This window comes from Salvia miltiorrhiza, chromosome 3, assembly GCF_028751815.1.
Source record: "Salvia miltiorrhiza cultivar Shanhuang (shh) chromosome 3, IMPLAD_Smil_shh, whole genome shotgun sequence".
Lineage (NCBI taxonomy): Eukaryota > Viridiplantae > Streptophyta > Magnoliopsida > Lamiales > Lamiaceae > Salvia > Salvia miltiorrhiza.
The window spans coordinates 45,330,464-45,353,960 of NC_080389.1; the positions used below are offsets into that span (position 1 = coordinate 45,330,464).

Sequence of the window (23,497 nt, forward strand, 5' to 3'; positions counted from 1 at the left end):
TATTCGACTCGATTAAAGTTCGATCGATAATTAATCAAACAACTCGATTAGCTAAACGAGCCAAGCTTGAACAAGACACTATTCGGCTCGGCTCGACTCGATTACACCCCTATACATAACACATAACAGAGGGGTTGGTCTGCAAATTAAATAAAGAAGACAATCTATATAGAATGGACCTTGGAGCTGACATCAGCCCTTTTTTATACAGAGAGATGTTATTCAACTAAGTAAAAGACTGGTCCGTGGAGCTGACATCTGGCACATGTATGTATATATATACGTACAGCTCGGAATATTTCCGTAGGTTTCATAGTACGTAGGCTACTACTATTCCATGCTTATATAATTGTTTGTTGGCTTTGAAGCCGCCCTATCTTTCCATATTTGGACCACACCTTGTTCCATTTTTTCCCCTCTCCACCAAAATCAACACATCTCTCTTCTCCAAATCTCTGCATAATGGAGGATCTTGCTCCTAAGCTCTTTCCCAGTTCAAACATGGCGCCCACCAGTTTGTACAAGACCGGAAACTTGGAAGCTTTCGACTTTGGTGCATCGTCGCACGTGGCTGAAAAACCTAAGACAGAGAGCTTCTTGTCGGAGGAAAATTGTGATCGGATGAAGATATCTGGCAGTGTTGGGAGCGGGAAGAAGAAGAGCGAGCAGAGAGTGAGGAAGCCCAGATTTGCGTTTCAGACAAGAAGCCAAGTTGATATTCTTGATGATGGCTACCGATGGCGAAAATACGGCCAGAAAGCAGTCAAGAACAACAAATTTCCTAGGTATATCGCGATTATCTGTTTGCGTGCGTATCACCATGATTCCTCCCATTGATAATGGTCACTTTCCTTTTTCGTCTGGCCCATTGATAATAGCGTGTTCGAAAAAAAGAAACCACCTTCTCTCACAAAAAGTTGTGGATCTCACTTTCTATCATTTTTATCCTTTAATCACTCATCTTCTTAATAATCGTGTCAAAAAATAATGAGTCATTATCTATGAGACGGAGCGAGTAATAATATTCTACCTTAAGTGATTCAGAGAGGGTGCATTGAAACATCTTATAAGATGTTTAAAATAAATTTAGTCAAACACTTTCATATCAAAAAACTTTTCTAGAAGAAAATTAAAATCAGTACATCTCAACAGATGCTGCTAAAGTGGAGGTAAGAATTTGACTTGTATTTGGATAGCTATTGTTGGTAATTAGGAAGTGAATATTCTTGATTAAGTAGTCTAATTCTGACCATGAAAACTTTCCTTAATCAGGGAAATAAAAACATTCCATTTCTCCACCAACCCCCGCCACCACCTGCTGTCCGCGGCGGCGGCGGCTATATATAGAATTAATTATTTTCATATACTAGTAAATGAAATGATCCTAATTGGAACGTAGCTAGCTAGGGTAGTATTGTCTGAAAGGCGAGCATAAGATGTTACGCCTTTTTGCATACATATTACTGCATTATTACATATAGGATTATTGGCGCTAATTAACTACACCAACTTTGGGTGAAGTTTGATTTGCACATCAACATTAGAAGGTGCGAATAAATACACGAACTTTAGCATTAATTGTAATGAATTTTCCACAATTGAACAAAAGTGAGAGACGAGTTAAAAGGTGATGGTTTCAAGAAATGGGTCACATGAAATGGAGTTGTAGCACCAGTATGAAATACACCCGTAACACCCCACTGGCTTTAATTTGTTCAATGAATTATTTCTTGCCCGAATCTCAAGCGCCACAAATGAACATGCGAATAGAAATATTTGGAAAAATAAACACAAAATTAGTATTTTTATTTGTACCTTTCAAAATTATATGCAAAATCAAATTATATGAAAAGTTTTTGTATTTAGGTACGTACTAATAATCCTTATATATATATAATAATGTATTCATCAATAATGCATTATGTGTACATATATGCAATAATGCGTGAAGTAATGTATTTATGTGCTCTTAAATTCATATATACTCTTTTGTGTTTGTATATATTTGTATTTAATATTATGCATTGTTAAGAAATATCGCGATCAACTAAAGAATTTGTTAGTGTTGCTTCCTCCCAACTTGATGTATTGCACTGTGTTAAGGCAACACGAGAGTGCACACAGAGATATATTGCAGCGGAAATAAAAATGGATGGAAAGACACAAGCGATACAAAAATTCTTCAAGTTATAAAATATATAACTTGAAGATGCCTCATGGCAAAAAGACTAAATAGAGAATGAACAACTCACGTTCAATACATTTACAATGACCTAGGCACAATGGCGGAGCCAGGATTTTTTTTGGGGGGGGGGGGTGAACTGTTACGGGGGTTTGGGGGCGGTAGCCCCCGGTTTTTTTTTTTTGAGGGCATTCAATACATTTTAGACATTTTTTACTAAAATACAAATATAATAATAATAATAACAACATTTTCATAGATAATATAGTTCAAAACATTTGCTAAAATTTTTTTGGGGCCATTCAATACATTTTAGACATTTTTTTACTAAAATACAAATATAATAATAATAATAACAACATTTTCATAGATAATATAGTTCAAAACATTTACTATTTTTTTTTTGGGGCATTCAATACATTTTAGACATTTTTTACTAAAATACAAATATAATAATAATAATAATAACAACATTTTCATAGATAATATAGTTCAAAACATTTACTAATTTTTTTTTTGGGGCATTCAATACATTTTAGACATTTTTTACTAAAATACAAATATAATAATAATAATAATAACAACATTTTTAGACATATTATTAAAAAAAAAAAATCAAAATTTGGGTGGCTCTAGCCCCCCCCCAGCCCCCTGGCTACGCCCCTGCCTAGGCATTGAACATATGACACTCTCACAAAAGAACAAAACTCGGTTCAAGAGTAATACTCCGAAACCTTACAAAATTAAATAGTGAGTGTTGACTCGGATGTTATCCCAACATACATAATCACACTCGTACACAATTGCCCTACATGACTTGATTTCTCTCTGTAAGCTCTCGACAGACTGAGGGAACTTCCTCAGCTTTTATAGACAACTCCAATCTTGCTCTTCAAGGCTGAAAACGTGGTTGCAAGAAGTGGAGTAGTGGAGGTGAAAGTAGTTTAGGGTTTTATCCATGATTTTAGGAACTAACTCCCTCAACCCGTTCTCTTTTTTTCTCCATGTTTCCTATCTTGTAGGAAGTGACTTTGACTTTGTTTTAAGGCCTGCAAAAACGTGATGAAAGGCAAAACAAAATAATTCTGGAGTTAAAAATTAACTCCAACATAATCTATATAATCTCTTTCCTATACTATATATAAATCACAAAAATGCACAATACACATACATGAATGGCGGAGCCACAATGGGGCTGGGAGAGAGAGAGAGAGAGGTTTTTAAAAAAATTATGTATCAATAATATTTAATTATTAGAATAAAATTATATTATAACATTTGTTTTAGTTGATATATTTATCTTACATTGTAAGATTGAATTTCCAGGTTTAAGGTTTATTGTGGATATTAGTGGATATATAAAAATCAAGACTCAGGCCTTTTTTATTCCTTAAATTTGAATTAATAATTTACTTTTTAGTATGAACTGTTTTAATTTTGTAGTTATTACTGATTATTTGTTTTATAACAAATCATATTATTTTACTTTTGTAGATATATGCTTTAACACCCTGATATTATTTTATATGAATATGAATATAAAATATGTAGGCGTATAAAGGCGAAATTAATTTAATATTATAAAAAATTCTTCGATCTTTTTTTATTACGAAAGCTTTTAACACATTTTTAGAGTTTGTCTTCATTTTTTTGGTATAGTTTTCAGTAATACTATTATACAGGATTTTTATAATATAAAAGTTAGAAGAAAATACCTCATTATATTTTTAATATTGTGATTTAATTAAATGGTACTCCATCCGTCCCACGAATCTTGACACGTTTGGTTTTGGCACAAGAATTAAAGAGTTGTAGATTAGTACTCCCTCCGTCCCACCGTTTGAGTCCCCTTTCAATTTTCACACATATTAAGAAAACACATTTAATTTTATTTAGATATATTAATTTATGTGTTTTTTGTCTATTATACCCTTATTAATGAAGTTTGATTTTCTATATGACTTACTTAGTGGTCAAAGCTTTATTTATTTCGTAGTTTTTATTTTATCCTCAACTTTTGTGCATTTGACTACTTAAGATTCCTGAATTTCCTTTCATCTTTCCCCTCTTTCAACTTTTTGACGCACTACAGTTTCAAAGCAAAATTTTGCTGCTAAATTAACCTGCTAAAATGAAAACCTCTTCTTGTGGTTCGGCATTGAGATCAAGTAATGGCCTCATGCTTGTTTTGATAGCATCATTTGTTGTTGGAGCTTTCGCACCACTCTTGTTGGTAGTTGCAACCTGATTTAAATCTTCTTTCAATATGAGATCTGCCATTGCATTTGTCTAACAAATCTTGTTAGAGTATTTATAAAATAGAGTGTTTATGGGTAGAGAGATGAAACATTAATGGCCGATTCTTTTCTTATTCCCTTTATTCTATTTAATGTAGATAACATTAAGGAAGAAGCATGTATTTAATCATCTCACTTAATCCTATGTTTGACTACATTAAGTGAAATATTGAATAAGGTTAGTTTAGTAAAATAATATTTTAATTTAATTTAAATTTAAGAAGTGGACTATCATTTTGAGACATCCCAAAATAGAATAAGGGACTTAAACGGTGGGACGGAGGGAGTATTTTAAGTGTATAGGTAATAAAGTATAAAAGTGATAAAGTAAGAGATAAAATGTAATAAAGTGAGAAAGTAAGAGAGATAATGTAATTAAATAAGACTAATTATTACCTTATTTGAAAATGTGTCAAGATTCGTGAGACGGCCCAAAAAGAAATACGTGTCAAGATTCGTGGGACGGAGGAAATATATATTACGATTGTATTAGTATTTTTTTCAATTCTTTAGAAATTTTAATTGTTGGCTCTTTAAAGTTATGTTTAATTGAACCCCATTAATTCTGGCTCCCACTGCATACATCTACCTCTAAAAACAAATATGCAAATATAGGCTTAGATTCTATGGAGAGTTATATTTTTCGAGAGAATGGAGAATAACGAATAAATCAATAACTCATGAATAGATGTATCTAGTAAATATAGTTAAAATTTCGCCCTCTCCAAAATTCGAACCCAAACCAAAATGCTTGTTCGTACGTTACATTGATTTGTTCATAGAAATTATTGATTTGTTAGATGTTTTCTCACGCATTCTCCATTCACCAAATATTTAGCATTCTCCATGAAACTTTTTCTCTCTCCCTCTCTCTCTCTCTCTCTCTCTCTCTCTCTATATATATATATATATATATATATATATATATAGGGCCAGCTTCAATGGAGACCACTATATATACAGAGAATAGTGACAAAATCAGAGCCATTGATCTCACCAAAATCAATGAATCAAATTAATCCAAATTCTTCAAGTTTAGGAAATCCCGTAAATTCCTCATTTTCCAATTTTGGGAACCAACGAACATTATTATGAACTTACGAACATACTAATGTTCGTCGATGCGTTCGTATAAAAGACAAATGAACATACTAATGTTTGTCAATATGTTCGTATAAAAACAAATGTTCGTAAGTTCATAATAATATTCGTTGGTTCCCAGAATTGGAAAATGAGGAATTTACGGGATTTCCTAAACTTGAAGAATTCGGATGAATCTGATTCATTGATTTTGGTGAGATCAATGGCTCTGATTTTGTCACTATTCTCTGTATATATAGTGGTCTCCATTGAAGTTGGCCCTATATATATATATATATATATATATATATATATATATATATATATATATATATATATATATATATATATATATATATGATTCAGTTAGAATGCTATATATCTTTTGTGAAAATGAAAATTGTTTGAATAAGTCACTAAAATCCATGAATAAACTTCTTGTAATGCATGAATAACCATTCGAACCTAGGTTCGAATCATGAAAGTAGTGAAAATCTCATCATATTATCTAATTACATTATTCATGCATTACAAGCTTACGATCATGGATTTATACTGGAATTCATTATTTTAATTTCTCACGGAAAATAACATCTTCACTATAATCTAACCATATATGGGGGGGGGGGAGGACTAAGCTAAAATCAACTCTTAATATAAAAAATACGAAACAACTAAAATGTATGAATTCTATGTATATATAATTACATATGAATTTGTTGTGTAAATGTCAGAATTGCAAAAATAAATTTTTTTGCTACTTTTGGAATTTGAACTCAGGATCATGAATTCATCCAACAAAGTGATGAATAGATCTTGATGATCTAAGAGCTGAAAATGATTCTTAATTATTTTATATTTAAAATGTGTTTTTATTTTAGTGCCTCTCTCTCTCTATATATAGGGTTCTCTCTCTCTGTATATATATAGTGTGATCGGAAAGAGATGAAGTGAGGCATTATTGACGTGATAGATTGTGTTGTTGATGATATGCAGAAGTTACTATCGATGCACTCGTGAGGGGTGCAACGTGAAGAAGCAAGTTCAACGGCTATCGAGAGACGAGAGCGTCGTCGTAACTACGTATGAAGGGAAGCACACACATCCCGTTGAAAAACCAAGCGACAATTTCGAACAAATTCTCAGCCAGATGCAGATTTATCCTCCTTTTTGATCAAATTAATTATACTACTCACACAACATATATAAATATTATATTATGTGATAAGACTATACTAGAAGATATATCGAACGTTTATTAACTATGTGTAGTGCGTCAAACTCTCATGCAGTTCTTGTAGATCCTTGCAGAGAACGCTCACTTCACTTATGAATACATCACTTATTCGAAGTTTTAGATAACGAGTCATGTTTTTTTTTCCTTTTCAGATTTCAACTCTGTAAAATAAAATTTAGATTTTAAATTATTAATAAGTAGTATTAAAATAAAATATTAAAAGGCTATTTAATAAGAGAATTTATAATAAATATATTTTTATTTTACAATTATTATTAATGTTTACTTAAGTAAAATGCCTATTTAAATATTTACATCAAAAGCATAATAATTCATTTTCATACTTTTCTAGAGAATGCCATGCACTTTTATAATGTATTTGGAAAAGTATTCTCAACTTTATGTTACAGATACAGAGTGCTTTCAACACAGGTGGTCCGTGTTGGTCAAAAATGTTGTGTTATACCTGCGCTGCTGCACATATATATTACACCTTTCGCCCACGGTCTTTTCCTTATTTTAGTCTATCTACAATACATATGGTGTTTCCCTTTTCATACACATACTCCTATATTCAACATCATGCATATTCAATATATATAAAAATATTATCTAATAAATCATTTATTAATTTAATTACTGAATAAATCAATTTTAATAGATCCCTTCTCCACTTCATACACATTTTCACAATTATTTATTAAAACCTGTATTTTCCAAATTACACCATTATTTTGATGGACAGAGAGAATATGATGAACTGTTTGCTGCCCCACCAGACCTTCAATTACATAACAAAAACTTATATTCTGGTAGTTCCATGAATGAAGTCATAGTCCATCAGCAAATCTAATTTTAAAACACCAAAACTCAACCAACTTGGAAAAAAGAGGTACTAGTTACAAGATTGCATTTCTCAACACCAAATCTCCACTTCCCCTGCCAGAGATTCTACACATAACAGCCAAAGATCAGCAAAAGATGAGAGCTGTATTTCCATATAGTAATAGTTTTTCTCCCTCCTTGAAAAAAGTATTACAACAGATAATCCTACCTCAGGAAAAAAAAATATTAAGCAACAGTATGCAAGAACCAGATCAAAGGTTTCTTTTAAACAGATCATATTCATTTTGGAGACCTGCATAAAGATTTATTGAGATTTCACACCAAACTACATAAGATTTATTGAGATTTCACATCAAACTACATAAGATTTATCAAAATTTCACATGAAACTACAACGAAATATAAAATAAAATAAGAATCAACCACATGCCTTCACTAGCATACATTGAACCTAGTGCTTAGTCTTTCTTGGGGGTATCCTTGTCTGAAATTTCCTTGGGTTTCGCCTTCTTCTCTATCTCCCTGCAATAAGATCAAACGCCAACATCGGGGTGTTATATTTTCATTTGTTTAGTTATTTGGTCTAATTTATACTACTAGCTTAGTTGTTGATTTGAGGTTAATTCATTGTAATATGTATCTTGTATCTAAAAAAAAAGATTAAAAACAAATTTGGCTTCGGCTTACAACAAAACAGCTAGTAGCATACTGGGATCCATGCTAGTGAACGCAACTGAGATTGATCGAAAGGCTTTTCATAATGGAAGTTGAGCTTATCCCTAATCTAATTCCAACACTTCTATTCCAGCATACAGTAATTTATCATAGCTGCCTAGTATGAGCAAACAAATAAAAAAATATGATAATCAATGCAGTCGGCATCAGATTGCCGAAAAACTAGCCTCATATTGTTCCGAAATTTGAATCAGCATTTTATTGCATCAATACAAAAAAATTAAGAACCAATTAAAACGATCAGAATTAAGATATATTCGAATTTGTTCACCTTCATTAAACTTAATAGTCCATATAAAATCAGAATCTTTTCACTCACTCCACGGTATAGAGATCAAAATAGCAAACAACGGCCCCAGCTCTCAGACACGGCATAACATTGTCACATTGCAAACGAATCTAACAATAACGACAGAAATCATTCGTAGAAAATAAAGCAATTATGCAGCGTTTAAGGTGCGTACTTAGCGGCGGAGGCGGATTCCTCCTCGAGCCAGTTGCGGATTTGGCGGACGTTGCGGCGGAAGATGGTGGCGGATTGCTTCACATCACTCCGCAGCAGCAACACGACGGCGCTCACTCCGGCCACAGTCAGTATGAAATTCGTCAACGCCATATTTCTTTCCGATACGATTAATTCGTGATCACAAAAAGATTGACTCGTGACGTGATTATCAGAACCAATTCGATTTCAAGGGTTTTGGACGAAGGAGAAATTCTTGGAGGAGAAGAAATTGGGGGAGAAGCGAGATTGAATTTTTGATGGAATCATTTTTGGGCCCGGCCCGTTTTATCTACTAGGCTACTTTTTATTGGGCTAATTTAATCCTTCTTTGTTCGGCTCTTTTTTAATGGATCATTGCGGATTATCTTTTTCAGTTGATGGATCTTCATTGTTGATTGTTCGTAGGGATATCATTCGGCCCAATGCATTCGATTTTGCATCGAGTCATTCGGATTTTTTTTATTTAGGGTGTGTTTACTTTGATAGAAAAGGTTAGAAAAAGTATATTTTTCATCATTTTCACATGTTTCTTATCATGGATAATCTTCTCCGGTCAGGTTGGAGAATTTATTCAGGCAACCCCTTTTCACTCCTTTTCTCACAAATGTTGGATAATATTATCCTATTGAGAGGGTGTGAAAATATTTTCCAACATTTTAATTTGTTTATCCATCTATTTCTAACAAAGTAAACACATGATAAAAAAGGAGAAAAAGATTATATTATCTCACATTTTCTTATCCATCATTTTTAAATGAAAATTTTACTACCAAAGTAAACACACCCTTAGATTAAAATATTTTGAACTAAATTTTAAATTTTTAGTTTTGGGGCTAGCCTATCTGACCGAAAAGGTTACGGAAAAAATAACTGAAAAAATGAATTGTATTTTTTTTAATAAATGAGTCATCTTCACATCGACTTAAACAATAATTAAAAGTAATTGTCATTTTAACATCTGCTTAAATAATATGGATACTTATTTGGTGGACGGACCAAAAAGAATATTTGGGTACTCATTTGATGAACGGACGTATAAAAACTAATTTCATGAGATGCAAGGATTTGACGCACATTTAACGTAGATGATTATATTTCTTTACTTTTTACGCATATTTTTTTTACTTCGCCTTGGAAAAAAAATATACTCTATTAAAACTTTATTATCGAATTCAAAATAAAGTAATGAAGTTTGACAAATAAGTAATAAGAGAATATTTGGTAATTGGATCAATTCACTCGATTTCCGGGGTAGCTTTATCGGGCTTGGACTATTTTTCGTTATGGCCATTCGAGCTAAAGTTTTTGACACTAACCATCTTTCTCGATCTATGCAGATTAACCAGTCAGTTTCAGGCTAAATTGAATTTTCTAATTGTTTGTATATAGTATTGGGTTCAAATCTTATAGATAGCGAATATTCTTATTCACTCATTATTTTTACACAAAATTTATAATATCATAAAATCATATCATATTTAGTAGTAATGTTCGTAAATTCTTTTTCCTATATTTTTCAACTTTTTTTATTTTATTTTTGGCAAGGTCGTCGGTTTGAAAAAAAATAGGTTAGGAACACTTAATCTTAAACAAAAGAGATAATAATATTGTGACTAATAATAATAATAATAATAATAATAATAATAATAATAATAATAATAATAATAATAATAATAATAATAATAATTATAATAATAATAAATGAAATTTATATTAAGATAAAATAAAATATTACATTTAATAAAATTATTTATGAAAAAAGATGTATAGATTAGCCATAGATCTTTAGGGTAGAGTTAAATAAAAATAAAATTAAAAATAAAACTATATATAACTGGATCTGTGGGCTGGATCTGGGTCTCAAAACTCTTGCTCCATATCTAGATCCAGAATTCTTAAGAATAATCCAGGTCAATTGTATTCGTTTTTTTAATTATTATTTTAAAAAAAATTGTATCCGTTTTTTGCGAGGTCCAGATTCAAGAAAAATGATATGGATCCCCAGATCTGGACTGGATCCAAGATCCACTATCCATCGTATCCCATTTTTTAAACCCGACCATGATTTTTGGCAAATTAAAAAGAAAAATTATATAATCACGACCAACTCTATGTCTCAAAGTAAAGATATATTTTAATCTTAATTTGGCAGAAGATGTGAAACTGAAATTCAAGAATAAAAGGTATGAAAAAAACTATCAAAGGGTAATATGTGTCATTTTAAATGAAAATATAAAGTTGATGGTGGCCAAGAAAGATACGTATCCATGCATGTTTTGTAAGGATATGCATTTGCATATTCTCATGTCATGCATTTTTCAATTTTGTTTTAGGCAGCTTTTGCGTATAGTGTTTATCAAATCCGGACGAAGATGACCATCTCATAGAATATAATAGAACCACATCCATCCATCTTCAAACAAATTAACAAACCCATAAACCTACAAACTTTTGTTTAATAGTATATATACCATATGATATATCATCAATGCAAAAATGCTTATAAGTTTTGCAATTTGATCTGTGTAGGATTCATTCTAGAATAATACTCAAACACATACATGGTTAATTAATTAATGAGAGTATTATGCACAACTATAATGGACATTGAATAGCTTATATATAAACACCGGGGGATCCAGTAGAGGAGGCTTCAGCCCTCACCAATCATTTTTTTTTTTTTTTTGCTTTTTTATTCTTATAAAATAGTCAAATTATTGGGATATCTTGTATGAACTGCTGTGAAAAAGTTCTGATCACCAAATTGAATTGCGAAAAAACTAGTTCAATTCCATAAATTTTTAATTTGAAATTTAAATATATAACCGACCGAAGTTTTTTTTTTCGTTCCCATCTCTGCTGACAACTTCAATAACCAATATATTTGGTATCAAGTAATAAAATTCATCTTAAAGCCTAACGCAAAGACAAACACGTACGAACTTTGAGTCACACGTTACATACATACATACATATATATATATATATATATATATATATATATATATATATATGAAGTTTCTTTAAATTCAACATCGCTTATCTATTATAGACTTGGTGCAAGAATTTTAGGTAGATTAACATATTTAGAATGTTCTCAACAAGAAAGAATAAATTGGAAAAAAAAAGAAGAAATAATAGAGATCGAAAAAGGAGTTGATATGTATTTGCATGGAATCTTAAGGAAGGAAAAAAAAAAGGTGCAATAAGTGCGATATATATGCTATATATCAATCATCACAGAATATATATCTTATCTTACAACAATAGCAAATATGCATTCAAACTTTATCAATGTCCAGTACATGTCTGGATAAAGCAAACCGAATGTCACTATTTTTTTTATCCTTTCATGTATCCAACTATCAAATTTATTAATTTTCTTTTATTTATAGTTTTTGTTCATTTCAATGTCTTGTGGTGTAATTAATTTTAAGTTATGATTTATTATAAACAATTAGAATTTATAACTATTTTTCAGTTTTTGATGTTCTTTGGCAGTGAGATTAGAGAGAAGAATTAACACTTCTGTCTTTGTGGAGGGTCTTGTCCATTAATCATGCTCGTACACATAATAAAATCTCTTTTTTCCTCAAAAAAGATTAATTAAAAATTCATTATTTACACGTCAGTATTTCAATGAAGAATCTAGCCAGAAAATGATGTGCATCTTATCCATTCATGATACCACATTATACTATTTATGCATCTGATAGATTTTAATTTCATGTAGATCAAGAGTGAGCAGATAGCTCAGTTTGGTTCTTTGCGAAGACAAATTAATATTTTTACTATCAAAACAAAAGATTAAAAAAATGCTGGAAAGATTCAGTGGGCTAGATACTGTATATAAAACCCTATTTACGAGTGAACTATTTTTTTTTTTGATAAATTACACAAGTAAATAAATAAATTTAAAAACTGCACGACGATGAATTCGAACTCAGGACCTTGAGCATTAACTACCTATTGCTAGGCCAACACACACATGAAATTTGCCCCATAGATCTGAAATTTAAAATTAAACAGCATAATTTTATTGCTAAAAAAATAGGGAATTGCAAAAAAAAAAAAAAAAAAAAAAAACAAGGGAATGCCATAATCACAACGTTTTGAAGGTTGTTTGCAACTTCTGGTAAAATATGTGTTGTTTTCGGCAATTATCATTAAAAAATTTAGAGATGATATTTATTTTTAAAATCATTCAATCAACAAGCTGGCGCAAGAGGATAATCGAGCATCTTTTGCAGGACATTCGTACTAACACAGTGCTTTAATTATCATTCTAATTCTAATTAGTGCCAGCTAGGGGTGTAATCGAATCGAGCTGAACCGAATAGTGGTGTGCTCAAGTTTGGTTTGTTTAGTATCGAATCGAATCCCGAACTATACTTACCGAATACTTTGAGGCTCACGAGCAGTTCACGAGCTCAATCGAGCCTATACGAACTTTCTAAATTTATATTTATATTCAAAATATTGATTATTTTATTCAAAATAATAAATATGATAATTATTTTCTTATAACTAACAAAATTAATTAGAGATTTAATACAATTATTATTAATTTTAATGGATAAATATAAGTTGTATCTACTAATAATTTATATTTTTCTAACTGAATCACTTGACGAACATGTTCACGAGCTAACGAGCCGAATACTACTAAGCTCAAGTTTGGTTTGTTTATTTATCGAGCTTCTCTAAACGAACTTGAACGAATTTTTTTCGAGCCGAGCTCCGAATAGTTCGCGAGCGGCTTGGTTTGTTTACAGCACTGCCAGCCACTTAATTAAATATACTCCATATAGATAGATAAAGAATTAAGTGAAAATGACCGGATGTGGTGAGAAATGAAAATAAATTTGAAACATCTGATATTCAAATTTTATGATTGATATTAATTTATTCAAATTTATAGTGTTTTTATGAAAATATCGAATAAACCAATATGAATTTACGAATAAATCACTATAAATCTACGAATAAGTTGCTTAACAAATGAAAATATAGAATAAGCCAGTATAAATATATGAATAAGCTGTTTATAATGCATGAATAATGTATTAAGATAATGGTCAAATTTTCGCAATTCCAAAATTCGATCCCTTTAGGGTTTAAATTATTTATTTAATCACGAATGATACTTATGACTATATTAGTGCCATTAGTGTCATATACTGATTTTTTTTTTCCAGTTGGCACATATGGCACTAATAGTACCATATGTGCCTAGCTAACCCGCACGCAAACTCGAATTCAACCTGAATCTGATCCGCCCTAATTAAAGGTAAAATAGTCTTTACATGTAATAAATAGTCAGATTTTGTATTTTTTTAATTAGTGATCAAATATTGTGTTTCCTTCTTTAAAATGGTTTTTTTAAAAGCACTATATATATATACACGCGCGCAGTTATATTAATCCATAACTTGATACGTGCCATATCTACTTAAAACAATGATTTTTCTAGCTAGTTGCATTAAAGAATCAAATATATATGAGCAATTAAAATAGATTATAATAAACATCATTTAACTTTCTGAAATATGCTCAAATTAAATAATCGATTTAGCTAGTGGGTGCACTTTTCAATTGAAAAAGCAAAAGCCATCAGAACTTGTAACTCACTTCATCCATGCGCATTGGTGTGCTATAGAATACTCTCTCCCTCCTTGAATATATTTCATGCCCTTTCAAACATATTACGAATTTTGATAAAATAATTTAATGTATTGTAAATAAAATAGAAGTCTCATTTTTATAAAAATATTAAAATAATTAAAATAAAGTAAAGATCTCACCTTTTATAGGATTGTCAAGTAATTTTATTAAAATAGTAATTGCCATAAAATACACAACTATTTTTCATGGGAAAATTGCACCAAAATACACCAACTTTGCCGAAAATTCATATTTGACGCGAAGTTAGGAATTTACATTTTAATACACCAATTTATTTAGTTGTTCAATTTTGACACGATTTTGAATTCCGGCGACCACATTTTCTGACATGGCAATTACGTGGCTATTACTTATCCAGCGTGGCTTCAGACGTCGTCGTTTTGCGTATGTGTCAATTAACGTGTCAATTCAGAACAAAACGACGTCGTTTTGTTCTCTGAATTAAAAATAGGGTTTTAATCAAAACTTACCTTCTTCTTTCTCATTTCTATTTTCTCCGATCATTCATTTCTCGCTTCAGATCATTCTTCATCCTGCCTTATTCTAACGCCGGCGAGAGTTGGATAGTCGCAAGAAGTGGCGGTGCACCGCGGATACATGGCGGATGACATGTATTATTCATCTACTTGTTATTCCCTCTGTTTAATTACAATCAGCCAACACATCCAAACCATCTTCTTCCCACAGTAAATCTTCAAATCCTCCAACTCCTTCATCTTCTTATCAAATTCAGCAACTTTCCCTTCAACCTCTATCACTCTAGCTAAACAATTCTCAACAAATTCACCAAATTGGGCATTCGAAACTACATTCAACTGTTGTTGTTAGGGCTGGGAATTTCGGGATCGGGTAATCGGGTACCCGATACCCGACCCGAAAAAATCGGGTATCGGGTACCCTATACCCGAAAAATTCGGGATCGGGGTCGGGGTCGGGTATTTAGGGTGTGAAAAAATCGGGTATCGGGTATACCCGATCGGGTATCGGGTATACCCGAATTACCCGATTTTTTAATTAATACTCCATTTTAAATTACTCCCAATCCCCCGTTCCCATTTCAAATTAATCCCAGCCCACTGCCCATTCCCATTTCAAATTAATCCCAGCCCACTGCCCGTTCCCATTTCAAAGTAACCCCAGCCCAGCCCAGCGGCCCCAACCCTAATTTCAGCCCATCCCATCCCCACCAATCCCCAATTCCCACCAGTCCCCAATTTCAGCGGCCGAGCTCCTGTTCTGTTTCGTCCAGCCCATCCCCACCAGTCCCCAATTCCCAAATCATCCGATTCATCCCAATCGGCAATTCCCAAACTCAGCCCCGCCCGCCGCCCCGCCGCCCCACTCGCCACTCCAGTCTCCAGCCCGGCGTGGGAGGCGGCGCAACTCCCACCGTGACCATCGTCCAGATTTCGCCGCAACTCCCACCGCGACTCTCGCCCAGATTTCGCCGCCGCAGTCAGCAGCAGCCGCCCCGCCGTTCGCCGCCGCAGCCGTGCTCGAGCTCCGACGACAGCTTCGAATTTAGACAGCAGCAGCCGCCCCGCCGTTCTTCTTCTTTTTTTTTTTTTTTTTTAATACAGATTTCAAATTTAGCAGTTGACTTGAAATAGACAATTTTGACCGGGTAATTTCGGGTACCCGATTACCCGACTCGGGTACCCGAGTCGGGTATTAGGGTACCCGATTTCACAATCGGGGTCGGGTTCGGGTAGTGATTTTAGGGTATTTTCGGGTTCGGGTACCCGATTTTTTCGGGTAGGGTACCCGAACCCGACCCGATTCCCAGCCCTAGTTGTTGTGCAATGTCCACCCAAAGGAAATACTTACACTGAAAATGAGAGAGATGTGAAGAATATTAGGGTTTATATGAATTTGCAGATTAAAAGAGGGAAATCGAAAATTTCATGGAGAGAAAACAATTGAAGGGTCTTCTTACGTCTCCATACTGACAGCGATAGAACTTTCTTCCAGAATTTTTTGAAGTTCTTGAGGTCTCCACCTTCGCCGGTAATTTGCACCGACAAGTAATCACAGTGTCCTCTGAAGCAGTCGTCTACGACGAAGATGTAGACATTATTATCCCACACCACTTCTCAAATGAAGCGCTTCAATCAATCGAAGGTGAAGATGGAGTCGAGCAGTTGCGTTTGGAGTCAAAGCATGGTGAAAAATGGTGACGGGTTTTTGGGTTGGAGGTGAAGGACGGCTTTTTGAATTGGGGGTTAAATTATTATTAGGTTTGAATCAGTGTAAAACGACATCGTTTTAAGTTGGATAAAACGACACCGTTTGTATATCCTCTGGCCGCCGGAACAGCGCGTGCCGACGATCCACGTGTGCGCCACGTATGATCTTAAATTGGGGGAATTCAAAATCGTGTCAAAATTGAACAACTAAATAAATTGGTGTATTAAAATGTAAATTCCTAACTTCGCGTCAAATATGGATTTTCGGCAAAGTTGGTGTATTTTGATGCAATTTTCCCATTTTTCATTTTCTAATTTATATCATCACTTTTTAATTTAATCAATTAATACATCAATTTATAATTTATTCACAATTGTCCACAAATTGTAAATTCACCTAAATTAAAGCTGTTGTGGCCGCCAAAATTGCCAAATCACACACACACACAGTCCACCCTCTCTCTCTATCTCTCTCTCACACACACACACACACACTCCACCCTCTCTCTCTTACACGTCAGATTCTCTCTCTCTCTCACACACACGTCACACCCTCCCTCTCTCTCTCCCTCTTCCCCACCTCAGCAGTCTCGTCCCCCACCCCAAATCGACGGTGGCGGCGAGGTTCTGCCAGAGACCACCACCAGCTCTCCCTCGACCAATAAAGAAATCCTTAGCCTCTAATCACTGCCGTTGTGCTTCGGGACCACCACCAGAGACCCTCTTTCTCCCTCGACGGACTGGCAGCAGATATGCCGCCTTGACCTTTCTCCACGGCTCTATCACCCTCCGCCCTCGTTCCCTAGCAAACCCCTTAGGCTCTGCCGCCTTGATTTCCGCCGTCTTGACCTGTCTCCACGGCTCCTTCTCTGCCGCCCTCCTCCCGCATCAAACCCCCTAATCGTCGCCTTAACCTCTCTCCATGGCTCTGCCGCCCTCGTCCCTCCTCCCCTAGCAAAACCCCTAGGCTCCGCCGTCCTATGCCCCCCTCCAGAAGATGGTTCAAACGGTGTGTGTGTGTGTTTAAGATTTTAGAATTTTTAATTTTAATTTTATTCTTAATTAAATAAAATATATTTTTAATTCTTAATGCAACGACGTCGTTTTATTTGAGTAATTGACACATCAGTTTCGATTTTGCCACGTAAGTGACGCATCAACTTTAATTTGGCCAGTGGTCGTCGCCGTGGGAAAATTGCGAACAAATAAAAAATTAATATTTGGTCGTCATATTAGAAGGTGGTGATACAAACCAGAAAATGAAAAAACCTGCGTATTCTTTTGGCTATTACTCCTTTTACTAAAAGTAGAAAATAGTATGAAACTGAAGAACGAATTAAGGAAATAGTGTTTTTTATTTTGTATTTCTATCATCACCGTATATTTTAAACATTATATAATAAAATATAATTTACGATATCTCATATTTCATTTTACAAACGCATGCCAGATTTGTATTACGATATCGTCATATATAGTACTTCCTCCGTCGACGAAAAAACTTTTTACTTTTTCTTTTTGGGACGTTCACAAAAGAACTTTCTATCTCTTTTTGGATTAAATCCCACCACTTATAAATATCTCATCTACCTTTACTTTTCACCACTCTCAAATACTAATTAAAACATATTTTTATCATTGTCAATATACTCAACAACTAGAATTTTCTCTACTCTCAATACATTCAACAACCTTTTTCTAAAACTGTGTTCTTTTGTGGACGAAGGGAGTATTATTCTGTATACATGTGATAAATATTAGTGATATGATTTTCTACCTATTGTAAAACATCGTTTATCTTTAATATATTATCAAAGTGAGTATTCTCATAAATTTTTATTACACTTGTAACACCCTCACTTATTTAGTTTTTTTTTTGTTTTTAGTTTTTAGTTTTAAGGGTGTTTTAGTATTTTAATATATATAAGTTTTATATATTTAAGTTGAGAGATATGAATCATCGTGTCTAAAATTCTTCAAAATTTTGATAAATTTAATTTTGTTTTCGTATATATTTATTATTATATATATAAATCCAATTCTTTTACGTGCCATTCTACTAATTAATAATACTAAAATTTGAAACAAAATTAGATTAATATAGGATTTCATATAAATATACTCTATACTACAAAACAGGAGCTAGCAAGCCTTCTCGAAAATTATATCTAGGTCGAGAATCACGTTGTTTCAGAAGGCATCTCTGTTGCATATGAACTATCACATTTATCTAGTCAAGAATTTCAAAAAGCTAAAGTGTTTTACGACTAGAAAAATAAAAGTTATTCGTACTTTTCAGTGTAAATCATCTAATATATATATATATATATATATATATATATATATATATATATTTTAAAAGGAATATCATAATGGGTTCCTCATTTTTCGTGATGATTAGAGGGAAAATATGTCTTACTAAATTGCGCGTGGTCGCCAAATCATCTAATAGAGTTCATTCCCCATATCTTCATATAATATAGAAACAGATTCGACAAATGATTGCACCGTGGCTTACTACTGAAACTTTTTGATCAGATAACCATTAAGAATTTGTTAAAAAGGATTATCCTCCTATAAATTTATTAATTTCTGTCTAATTATAAGTGGCTGGCTAGTTTGCATGCTAAGATGCTTTTCTATACTGATATCCACTCTAGATAGCACGTTTATCAAATAACTCGCATATAGAACATATTGCTCTTACGCACATATACCTAATCCATAATTAGTAGACTGTGCATGCCTCATTGACGTTTCAATAGCAATATATATATATTAGGTAGTGTTAGCAACAACAATTGAGATTTTGAAAATGATTCATTATATTAATGTACCTATACGGCCAACAGTGCAATATTAACACGCACACACACATAGTGTTATTCCCGAAAAATACCCATTTTTTGTTAATTTTTTGATTTATAACATAGCCTTTGTTTTTTGCTAGGAAATACGTAAATTTAAGATTGATTCTAAATCATCCCATGAACGACAATTTGCGCAAATTCAATCTGATGTCACAGTGAGAAAATTGCAACTCATGAAACAATTTAGATTGGATTTGGGCAAAATTGCACAAATCCGCCCTAATAGTGGTATACATCGTTGCTTTAACCCTCTAATAAGTGGATTGTTCAGATTGGATTTGGGCGAAATTGTCGTCCGTAAGATCATTCCGAATCAATCTTAAATTCCTGTATCTTTTCGAAAAAAAAGAGGTTATGATAGAAAACACAAAATTGACAAACTTCAGATATTTTTCGGCAACAATCCATATAATATATGTTAGAGTATTTATATACTATATGTTTAGTTGTCATTGTGTAGATCAAATGAAGTGTCTTCAGGAGTTTCACAGAATGTTTCTTGTTGAGTTGCTACTACAGTTGCAAGTTCCTGAAGATTTACTTGCATTCTTTCCTTGCGGGTTTTTGCTCTATTTTTGATCAGATATCTTCCGGATCTTTTGTTGGCTTGGGAATCCGATTTGTTAGGGTCCCTTTGAACCCTAGTATGCGCCGTCTTATGTAAACCCTACTTGGGCCCTTGCTTCTCTTTATGGCAGACCATGGGCTTTACCCATCTTTTCAAGGGTTTACGTATTTATTGAGTTCATGAAGATGACAGGTGGTTGCGGCGTTTTTTGTTACTCTGATTATTTTGTGAGAGTATTTTCGTGCATATTGAGAGCATACAGTTTGTGAGGGTGTGCTATTGTATTACGCTCTGCGTAAGCGTGAATTCGTTTTCTATTCCTACATATTTCTCCAGCCTGTTGGAGTGATATATTGTGTTGGTGTTGTGTGTGGATTGGGTAGCGATCACGCCTAGGAGGTAAGTTCTATCTTGCTCTCGTTTGTTCACGTAGGTGAGGGTTTGAGAAGATATAGAGGCTAGGAAGATTGGTTATTCGCTTGTAAGTCCTTGTATATCTTATTTTCACTAGTGAACGTTTATACTGGGCGTGGCCCCCCAGACGTAGGTGTGTTATCACCGAACTAAGTAACCATTGTTGGTGTTCATGTGTTCTTTATTTTTCTACACACGATTTTGTTTGAAGTTCTTATAAGTGTTCTTACTTCAAATGCATGTGAGGCACATGATTCCTGGATAAGTATTTTTTCAATATATATATATATATATATATATATATATATATATATATATATCAGGTTGAGAATGGTTATTATAAGAGTTGTATGCATTTATTGTGAGAACACGAGAGATTTTATTGGATATATAAATTTATTGCATTCGTAGTGAAATTTACTATACTTGGAAAAAATAAAATATTTCTCTTTCTCTAATATTCGTACAGCTAAATATTGCATTCATCCATCAAGATGATGCACCAACCGTAGATCTTCACGATCGAAGGGTTTAGAAAGGTTTTCATTTCAATATATATATATATATATATATATATATATAGGGAAAATTTCTATTGAGAAACATAAATGTTGTGAGAAGTGAAAAGCAATCTTGTTCATTGATTTTTCATAATCTAATGGCCACCTTTTTTTTGAAATCAACAATCATGACGAGGAGATTGTCGAACAGCAAGAAAAATGACGGGAACACCTCCCTTCCTTTTTCTGAAAATCGAACAGTAGCCTAAGTGGGCTCCCTTCGCCGGCTCGTTTTTGCCCCGACCGGCCACTAGGCCGTAAGCCGTCAACACGTAGCCGTTCCTTCTTCTTCAGGCTACCACTATCACAAATCAAAAAGCCGAAATACTCTCTCCATCTCCCCAACCAACGGCCGCAACATCCTTCGGCAACCAACGTCGAATTCCTGATGTAGCAACCGGCTGATTTACGGCCTCTATTTCTCTCTCTCTCTCCCTACTGTAATGGAGAGCCGAGAAACCACCATCATGTAGTCCATTCTTCCACGCACACAGATGGCTAAGCTGAGAGCTTCCATGGCCGAACACCATCACGAAACGACGACCGGAAAATCACTCGGCGAGCAACATAATAATATGCAACGAACTTATTGATTCAGCTTATTGAACGTCCATGTAGAATATATAGATAATTTCTCATTAATGGCCAAAATATAGAAAGTAGCATAAGAAACCATAGTAGCAATCTTTCGAACGAAACTAATTATATTAACTAAAACCAAAGAACTAAACTTATAAATTGGACAAAAAAACCCAGAAAAAACATATTTAAATTTTTATAGATGAAGAAATCCCACACCCACCGTGTTATTTCATCAAGAAAATTACTTTCTCCAGGATCCCCCACCCCCCACCTTTGTTTCCTCGAACCTGTTCGGAAATTAAAAAAAGAGAAACCCAGCAATCACACATGAACAAGAAAACCAACAAATCTAAAAAACATTACCTTCTTCAGGCCATCACTGCAATATTTCTCTTTCGAACTAGTTCAGATTGCCATATAACCAGAGAGGAGGACGGAAATGAAATGAAACCTTCAACTCTTTTGCTATCCATGGCGAATTTCGTCGAACCAGAGAGAAGGATGAAAATGAAAACGACTGGTGATGAGGAGTAATATGTGCAGAGCAGAGGAATGATCTTTATCAGAGGAACGGATGTCGTCAAAGAAATGGCCTTCGTCAGAAAGGACACTCTTGCCAGAGGAATGGCTCGCACCAGGGGCATGGCTTTCGCCAGAGGAATGGCTTTCGCCAGAGAAGTCATCAAAGCATAGAAGGGCGATCTGTCCATATGCCAGAGCAGAGGAATCGCCCGCTTATGGACGATTTTACCACTATGCCCTCGACCACGCGGGGAGCATGTTTTGGCGACGAAATTACTATTTTACCCCTAGCGTGTAATCTATAAATACCCATGCACACACACTCTGTAAACTACGTTCTCAATACTTTTCAATACAATTGCAATTTACTCTTGTGCTCTCAGCAATTTAGCAATTCTCTCTCACTTTTCCGATCAAACACTAGGTATAATTCACGATTCAACGACAATTCACCGATTAATTCCATACCTGTTCATTTATAATTCACCAACTGGTAAAATGATATACTGATTAGAGAAATGCCATAAATTCGTTGAAATCGAAATCATATCGCCATGTACTAGGGAATAGAAAAAATAGGGGGATTTGATTACGTTTCCTTAATATGATGAAATAAGATTGACGTATATAACCCTGACGAATTTCAAATTAATTTACAAGCACATTATTATTTAGTGAAATGATCTTGTGATTGAAATTTGAATCGTTGGATTCTGTGAAATTAATGGACTAGATTACTTCTTACTTCTTATTTCTTAATCTTATAGATATTTTCTGTAGAATTGAACCATATATATATATATATATATATATATATATATATATATATATATATATATATATATGGGGTCGCTCCAATGAGACCCCCTAATTTTAGTGAGATCTAGGGCACGATCTGGTGCGTTTATTTTATCAATCCTATAACTGATATTGTATCTAGTGGGTGATTTTTTTTCGCAGGGTTCGAATCCTAGAGGGAGCAGAATATTTTAAATTTTGTTATTCATCAGTATATACTGCATTGTTCATCAGTATATACGGCCATGTTCATCAGTATATATGTCTTATTCATTACGAATTTTTTAAATTTTATTTTTCATCAGTATATACATCTTGTTCATTAGATATACGTTTTGTTCATTAGTATTATATGTCTTATTCATTGTACTCATGTTACACGAAAAATAGGGGGTCTCACTGGAGCGCGCCCATATATATATATATATAT

At 33.6% G+C, this 23,497-nt stretch overlaps 1 protein-coding gene and 1 long non-coding RNA gene across 3 annotated transcripts; one reads left to right on the forward strand and one right to left on the reverse strand.

Annotated features, from left to right (window-relative positions):
* Positions 1-367: 367 nt before the first annotated feature.
* On the forward strand, positions 368-6,925 carry LOC131016017 (probable WRKY transcription factor 75). Its single transcript, XM_057944570.1, has 2 exons — positions 368-785; positions 6,556-6,925. Exons 1-2 carry the CDS (start codon positions 463-465, stop codon positions 6,731-6,733), a joined length of 501 nt encoding a protein of 166 aa, XP_057800553.1. The 5' UTR covers positions 368-462; the 3' UTR covers positions 6,734-6,925.
* A 545-nt stretch (positions 6,926-7,470) lies between these two features.
* On the reverse strand, positions 7,471-9,203 carry LOC131016027 (uncharacterized). Of its 2 annotated transcripts, XR_009098821.1 has the most exons (3): positions 8,842-9,191; positions 7,851-8,164; positions 7,471-7,747 (listed from the first exon to the last, which is right to left on the reverse strand). It is a non-coding gene; the product is annotated as an uncharacterized LOC131016027 (long non-coding RNA). The 2 variants fall into 2 exon arrangements; XR_009098820.1 differs by lacking the exon at positions 7,471-7,747 and having other exon boundaries at positions 7,901-8,164; positions 8,842-9,203.
* Positions 9,204-23,497: the final 14,294 nt, after the last annotated feature.